General features: G+C 38.7%; 1 protein-coding gene across 13 annotated transcripts in view; it reads left to right on the top strand.

The window, feature by feature from the left end:
- PIEZO2 (piezo type mechanosensitive ion channel component 2) overlaps positions 1-7,912 on the top strand; it is a 284,271-nt gene extending 276,359 nt beyond the window's left edge. For 12 of the 13 annotated variants that reach the window (XM_077784376.2, XM_085571904.1, XM_085571903.1 and 9 more), the window contains 4 exons: positions 1,044-1,160; positions 3,128-3,207; positions 4,495-4,663; positions 5,560-7,912. In XM_077784376.2, the coding sequence (XP_077640502.2) occupies positions 1,044-1,160; positions 3,128-3,207; positions 4,495-4,663; positions 5,560-5,812 (619 nt within the window). In that variant the 3' untranslated portion in view covers positions 5,813-7,912. The remainder of the gene's footprint in view (positions 1-1,043; positions 1,161-3,127; positions 3,208-4,494; positions 4,664-5,559) is intronic. The other variant, XM_085571914.1, reaches the window with a different exon arrangement.
- Positions 7,913-8,539: the final 627 nt, after the last annotated feature.

Here is an 8,539-nt window from a genome sequence, read left to right on the forward strand (position 1 = left end):
TGTTCCAGTGAATTGCCATTAATAGCAACCTTGCTACCATTTATGGAATGTGTATTCACTTAGACCTAGTTCAGACAGAAAACCTATGAGGAAATACAAACACAAGTTCTTCATCCTCTTATTAAGGGAGTCTGGAAGTGACATAAACAATTTTTATGTGCAAATACCATAAAAATGGCACATATCCATTTTGTTGAGACCTTTTCTCATATGAGCTTTCTTTGGCCTCAGTGAACCAACTTTACAATGAAGTTCTTGAAAGAGACAGCCTAGAGTATAAAGTTGTTGCACTCAGGCTAGAGCACACCCAATCACCAAGGTAATTTGCTGGCTACTGTTTGCCAGATGGGGTTCCTGTAGATTACTGGATTAAACTGGAGTTAAGTCATCACTCCACGGAATCCAGCTTCCTTTGCACCCTCCATATTTACATGTTTTCTTGGAAGTAGAAGCTGGATTGTTGTAAGACTATGTAAGAAGCGGGTCAGCTGAATCACTGTGGATGCTCTGAACTCCCATGCTGGGTCTGTTCTTCCACAGTCAGAAATTGGCTTGTAATGAATCTGCACACTTAATTGGACTTCATTTGACATCCTCCCTCCCCCCCACACATCTTCCTGGAAGCACAAACTATTAGCTAGTGAATTACATCACTCCATCATTTCTGAGCCTTACATTAATTTTTGATAGTTACTTAGTTTGCCTATATGCTTTCATGGCCACAAGCATTCACACGCTAGTGCAGAGACATTTTTCACCCTCAAATTGTATCTTGTGGGATACGCTGTGAACACGAATGACTGAAAATGTTATAGACTTACCACAGTGATCTTCTGCTTGACTGCTGCCTTTCATCTAGTCCAGGAGGCCACAGGCAGCAGCAAGGTAGGCATGTTGTGTCACAGAGGCAGCATACAGGCTTTCTGCCTTTGCACATCATCTGTCACGGGTGTTACTCTGCAGCCCCCAGCAGCTGCCTCACCCAGCTTAGGTTATGCTCTCATTGTAGGTTGTCAATGTGCTTTCTCTTTTACTTAAAACAGGAATCTCTCCCTTGGTGCCAAAGCTGAAATAGCATCAGATAAACTTACCTTCCCACTAAAAAACCATACCAGAAGAGATATTGCTACAATGATGGCTGAAAATCAACCGGAAAAGGTGTAAGTTATTTTCTTTTTCTACGTATATGCAGACTTTCCTCTTTGAAGCCTGATTTCCTAAGGTGGTCAAGCTTGTGCAAATGTTTCATTTGTCTACCCATCTATCCCCCTCTAATAACAGATGCCAACAGCACTGAAGCCAAGTAATAGTAATATTAAAGGTTAAAACATGTTTCCTATTATAAATGTAGGCTGAGAGGACCCTGAACACAGGATCATCAACAAGCATGGTGAAGCTATTAGTAACTTTTCTTTGATTTATTGGATAAGCACAAGTCCAGTATATTCACTGTTCAACTCACTTTTGAGTTACATCAGTTCAACTTGATCTGAGGATGTTGCATTGAAGATTTTTTTTGTTCTAAATAACTATCCAGACTGTATCTCACATTGTTACTCTTGAATAGTACTAGATTGGCAAGGAAGTGTTAAATCACTGCGGTCAAAGGGTAACATCTGCAGTTGCTTCTGACATCAGATCTTTTCCTGTGATGGAAATTTGCAAGGCATGCTCTTCATATGAATATCAAACATTATTCTACAGATACAGCCTTATGGCATAAACCACAGTGGTGACTCCTTTTAGATCTGAAAAGAGTCAGCTCTTCCTCTTCCGCCTTCTCACTGGGGATTACTTTACAGCAGTAGTTTCTAAGTACTGCTAAGCCAAACACATCATCCCTGAAGGCCACTTGATCTGATTTGTGGCCAAACGAGTTGAAAAGTTTAAGCTGAGACCAACTGGGATTGTGAAAACTCTGAGAAGTTCTTATCTGTTAGTAGGTAGAAATTAGATTTGCCTTTTCTGTGCACAGCTGTTTTTCTGCACCCACACACACTCATACATCCAGATTGCTGTTGCACATGTGATCATTGCAATTAAAAAATACTTGATGCCTCTTTTCTGCTGTGTGAAGATACAGCAATATTTCCCGAGGTGATGTAGAGCCACAGAGAGTGGATTTTTCTCATTTGTGGAAAGAAGTAATTAATTCATAGTTCTCTCTTTGCAAAAGACAAGCAGTAACACAGAAAATAGAGCTAATTTGCCTATCTTGCAGTAGTTTTGTAGATTTAAGGTTTTTACTTGGTCGTAAAGAAAAAATGGTTGTGATAGCTATTAGCCATTCAGATACTCAGATACAGGGAGCTTTCTGCCACCACCTCTGCTGGGACAATTTAGCTGCTGAGTTCTTACCTTTTCTTGGACCTGCTGGAGTGACCAGAAGGGATTTTCAATTGGCCACCCTTGTTCTTCCTCAGCCTGGTGTATGCGATGTAGCCCAGTGCCACATGATTTCTCTGAGAGCTCCTCTTCCTTGGAATTTTTCAGTCATTTGAGGAAAATGTTAGAACAGCGTTTCTGCTTTTAGTGAAATGTATCTCCCTCTAGATACTGGTAATTTATTCCCATTCAAGATGATTTGATTTGAGTCCAGTGAGAGAACTTTTACAAATATCTTTCTTTAGAAGTTTGAAATCCTTCTAAAAACTGTGAAAATATTTCCCAATAAAAATTTCTGGCAAAAATTTTCATTCTTTTCAGGTGTTATTATCAAAACACCTTTCAATTCTGAAGTAATAGTTGTGCTCACAACATATTTTTCTATCTTGTTTACTACTAGCGATGTGCTGCCTTTATTATATACTTTACTGTTGACTATAAAAGCAGCTTTTTTTAAAGGTGACAAAAATTATAAAGTCTACATGAAATCACAGGTGCCCCAGCTATGTGGAATTGATGGTATGTGAATGGTGACATTATGGATGGAACTGAACTCTCTGCTGAAGTTCTGAACAAACGTAGCTGAAAAATCCAGTTAATTTTCAGATGTGACATCTGAACACTATAAAGTCATAACTTAAGCCAATAATTACTGGGAACTGTGTATAACACTGTTAGGTATTTCTAAATTATTTTAGAGGTATAAAAATATGAAATATTTGATTTCTCATTTTTTTTCCAGAACATTAGAGGAAGTGTATCCATACTACATCAAGGCTCCTAGTGATTCTCTTGCAAAACCCATAAAGCAGCTATTGAGAGGTATGTCTCCACACCATGGAAAACAGAGTATGGTTTTAAAGAAGTGCAAGGCAGCACTCACACTTGTACATTCACAACTGTTATGAGGTACCTCAGTTTTAAATGCACGTAAAATGGTTTTTACTTGGTGTCTGCAAGCTTGAGGTGAGATAAGGTTATACAGTAAAAGGCAGAAAGTGCATCTCCACATATTTTATCTTTGGATTTAACAGAAAAGACTCTAAGGGTGAAGTCCATCTCCTTCAAGTCTGCTTTAAGAACTCTTTTCCTTTGTTTTATGTGTAAGTGATTACAACTTTCACTTCTCCACATCTCCCTGCTACCTTACTGTGAACAGTCAGCAGTTTTGCACATCTGCAAATGCAGCTCCTCAGCTTTAATAATGACACTGCATTATTTTTATGGGTTTTTAAGCTATTTCTTCCTTATTGGCTGCAAAGAATCCACTTTAAATAACTCACTGAATCTCAGAATCCATACAGGTACTCACAGACATACAGAATACATGCACCCACACACACACATATGTGTGAAAAACCTGCTGGGTTGGAATAGTAGAAACAAGTCTTTATCTAAGAGCAATTTTCTCAACAGAGGCTAAATTTGGAGCTTGAATGAAATAGTAGTAGTGCTGTGTAGTATGTTCTTGTCAAGGTTCATCAAGAAAAACAATTCTTGAGGCTGAACCCAGCTCTGTGAGTAGCAATGAGTGCTTCACTGTCATTGGTCAGGTCCCAAATCTGAGTTTCTTTGGAAGAGCTTTAATGTATACACCACTAATGTACACTCAGGAGGACCAGAGTTCATCTCCTGTCTGTGTGACCAGTATGCATAAAACAGAATAGCACCCTTTTTTGATACAAGAGAATAATATCTTTTATATCAGACACAAATAGTTTATGGTGATAGATTTCCTTTGAGATACAGAAGCTGACTGCTACCCTTTCAAGTTCAATGTGTTTCCATAGGTCTGAAATGCAGACATGATGAGTGCTATTGATACTTTGGCCTGAAAATACCAAAATTATTTGACAGTTGTGAAAAAGCATGTAATATGAAATATTTTAAATATTTAATGCAGATTCAGATAAGATTTTCAGAAGAAAGAACACAGAAATCTGGGTTTTATAATTTTGTATACAGAAATAATGTAAAATGGACTTAGAAGAATTTTGCTTTTGCATTGTTAGTCATTTTATAATGCAGATGTTTGAAGTATCTGTCTCAAAATGTTTGATTTTTGCAATTCTTGTTGTATATATATTAACATTTCCTTTTTTTCAATAGACTGCAAGTGGGAAAATATTACAGTTTCCCTTGTCAAAAATGCATCTGAAGAATGGTGGGTTTTGAATCAGCTTGGGAAAAGACAAAAAACACCTCAAGAGAGTCTCGAACTTTTCATATTCAGTGATAAAGTCAGTCCACCAAGCCTTGGATTCTTGGCTGGTTATGGGTAAGAGGGAATCTTTACATCAAATTAAATAAAGTACATAAGATAGAAGTAGAGGTGGTTTTATTTGCTGATTTGGGGGGTTATTTTTTGTTGTTGTTGTAGTGTTTGAACATTACAACATTTTGAAAAGGGGTGTTGTGAGATTTTCAAATCCATGTCTATTAATATTATCTAGAGAAGGATTAATATTTGCAAGGTTAGTATCACCCCTGATAACTGCTCTCCAGTGGGAATAAAAACATAAGCACCCTTCACACCAATTTCCTACTGAAGAGAAAACTCAAAATATGTTAGTTTAGCTGCAAGTCAAGTTCTGCCTGAACTCTGCCTGGTTTTGTCGACATTCTCAATCTTGTAGCCAGGACCCTAGGTGTGAAGGAGACATGAAATACATCTCCACGGACAGAGGAAGGCAGGAGCCTAAGCATTCCCACAAGATACACCTTTCTGGTAGGATTTTGGAGACATCCCCATAGAAAGATTATCAGGGAGGATTATCAAAGTAAATGTTACTTTGCCACCAGTTACATATACCTTAATAAAACATATAAGATATGAAACTGACAGATAATTTGCCTTTAGCAGCCAGCTGCTGTCAGATTGCCAGTTGTGACTTCCAAGCTGTAGCAGGCAGCTACATGATGGACATGTGGCCATCAGCAACTGGGGTCAAATGATTTAAATCAGCAGCCTCAGCTGTTTATGATTCCAGATGTGTGAGGTGTTCTAAGAGATTTTATTTTCCTTAATCCTGTGGCATAGCAGAAACATGACCCTAATTAGAAATTGACATTCAGTCCACTGACAGACCACAGCTAGCCATGTAGATGAGCTTCCTCACACTTGGCTGCCCTTTTACAAGGCATGATTTGAACCCTTCCTTTCTTTCTTTTCAGCATTATGGGACTATATGCCTCAGTTGTCCTGGTGATAGGGAAGTTCGTCCGTGAATTCTTCAGTGGGATCTCTCACTCCATCATGTTTGAGGAGCTACCCAATGTAGACCGAATCCTGAAGCTGTGTACTGACATTTTCCTAGTACGAGAGACTGGAGAACTGGAACTAGAAGAAGACTTGTATGCCAAGCTAATATTCCTGTATCGCTCACCAGAGACTATGATCAAGTGGACTAGGGAAAAAACTAATTGATCTCTTTGGCATCACACTGCAAATCAAGTTGGTTAAATCTGAATTTTAAAGGAAAAAGAAAAAAAGCACAATATTCTCTTAAGAGCTAAGCCTTTTATAGTTGGGTAGCAATGATTTTTCTCTGAAGGAATCCTGGAAGCTACAGCCTTAGGAATCCATGCTGCCTTTCAAATTAAGGATCAACAGTGAAGAAGGCTGAATGATTTGTTGTTTTTAATGTGCCACTCCTCTACAATCTGGGGACTGCTTTGTAATTTAATCAGCAAATGTTTGCATCTTTGTCTGGCTAATTTAATTTTCCAGACAACCATTACAACTTAGAGAGAAACTAAAGGAGTGAAACCCACAGATGACTCCAGTGTACCTTCTTAATCCTTTCTGGAGCCACACAGTTTGGATTGTGCAATATGCTGTTGTACATCGCTGACTTTCAAGCTACAGTAATGGGACACTGAGCCTTCAGGACACTCAGCACCCAGGGCCACACTGGGAACTGAAGACATTCTAGCCATACCCATTTGTAGAGAAGCAGAGGTTTTGATGTACAAAGGACACTGTGGACCAGCCTCTGTCAGCAAAAAGAAAACAAGTAACAATCTCTTGAAATGCCTTATTTTATTTGTATAGTCACAGGAGACATTTCCACCAAACATCAATCAATGACTTTTCTCAGGAAAAAGAAAAAAACAACTGAAATTTGACATTTTGTCAAGATTAACTGATGGCTAGAATAATTATGGTGAATTATGGAGTGTTCTGCTGGGCCATTCTCTTCAGCATTACTGCTTTCCATTTGATGAGAAAAAAAAATGAAATCAATGACCTAATGAGCAACTTCATTTCTTATAACCCTTTAAAGACTGAGTAGTGTGTGCTTCTCTCTGCTCCCCATGACATGCTTTTTCCCATTTCGATGATTTAAGGCAACTGTTGTTTTTCTGTTAGCTGATATTCTTCTTCCAGTGTTTCAGGTATACAAAAATGTTTACATATTCCAAATCACATTTTTACATCTGAGACGGGTTTTTTGTTAAGTTCCCAAATATAGACATACGTTTGAGCTTGAGAAATGCCCTTTTTTTTCTTTCTTTAAATTACTATTATTAGTGAAACAAATGTCTCATTAGAGAACATTGCAGCATGAAAATTTACAATTGCAGTGTAGGTTTCTTTCCATGTTAAAAAAAAACTGAGAAAAAATAATTGAATGGGTAGGGTATGTTAAAAGGATATACTTGTAGTTTTGATTCAGTAATGACTTAAAATAAAGCACATGTTGCAAAGTCATTTTAGAAGTATTTTTTCCTCTGCCTTTTTACATGAAATGGGAAAAGTTTGACATTCTTCTTAATCTGTGACAAATAAATCTCTTTCTTGTAGTTAGCTGCTATTTATTATATGAATGATTAGTTAATCACCAGAAAGAAACTAACATAATTTGCTGGCACATTTTACTGCAGAACTTCATAAAACAGCACAACTAAATGAAGTTGAAACATACTCTGCTGAGTGCTTCCATGACAAATGCTGTTCACATCCATTCTATACTGTGAAAACTAACACTTTGAGCACCTTGATGTGCACAAAATAAGAATTGCTTCATGATATTGTAACAATAAAATAATTTGATGACTGGAACTCACTGGAAGACAACCTGATTTCCTCTGAAGTGAAAAGGTGGCTGCTCAGGCAGCATTCCCCCTGGAAAGTTTTACTCCATTTCTTCCATATGTCCTGTGAATGAAAATTGAAATATACAGGGCAGCCCTGACACAGCACTCAGGGATGCTAAAATGTCTTTTATAGTTAGATGGATCCTCACCTGGGTGTTCAGTGATTTTAAGGAGACAAACACTGGAAGGAGAAGTGTGAAGGATGTAGTATGTTTCTAAAGGTACCAGCCAGCAGAACCATGCTGGCCACAGTTGGTCCTGGCTCCCTTCCTTGTTCCTTCTCTTCAACAGGCACTTCCTTTTTGTTGGGAAAAATCTGTCTTCAGAATGAGCTGTACAGTTATTTGGGCTTTGCAAAAAAATGTGCTGCTCTTTCTTCATGGATTGATCAAACTTTGAAAATAAAAGGATTCTTCTGTTGTTTTTTTTTTTTTTTTAATTTATTTATTTTTAAAACGGCCTATAGTCACATCACTGATCTGGGCTGGGTAGCTACCTGCAATGGGTGAGGAGTGTACCTTACCATCCTTTGAGCCCAGCTGCCCAGATAAAGTTGAACTGGCAGCCATTTTCCAGGGGCATTATAGGTGGTCAATACTGGGACCAGTACCATCTAACATCTTTATTAACATCCTGGAGGACACAGGAGAGGGCACTTTCAGCAGTGTGTGGACTTCACTGAACCTGGCTCTGGGGAGGTTTGCGATAGCGCGGATGTGCCAGCTGCTCTCCTGGGGCGTGGGCTGGGCAGCTGCGACAGCAGGAGCAGGACTTCCTTGAAAGGCAGATCTCAGGATGCTGGAGAAATTATCTGCCAGGTACATCATGAACTCTGGCAAATGCAGCAGTCCTGCCTCTGAGGCAGACTAACCCTTACACAGTTCAGACTAGGTAGATGGGTTGGGAACAGCTTTAGAATAAAAAGAGACAAGACCAGGGGTGGGAATTACAGTGTGCCCTTGAGGCAAAGGAAACCAACAGCATATTGGGCTTTACTTACAGGATCACTGCTGAAAAGTCAAGGAAATTCATTAGCCCCCCTCTGTTCAGCATT

Source organism: Lonchura striata, chromosome 2 (assembly GCF_050655825.1).
Source record: "Lonchura striata isolate lonStrDom1 chromosome 2, ASM5065582v1, whole genome shotgun sequence".
NCBI classification, from domain to species: domain Eukaryota; kingdom Metazoa; phylum Chordata; class Aves; order Passeriformes; family Estrildidae; genus Lonchura; species Lonchura striata.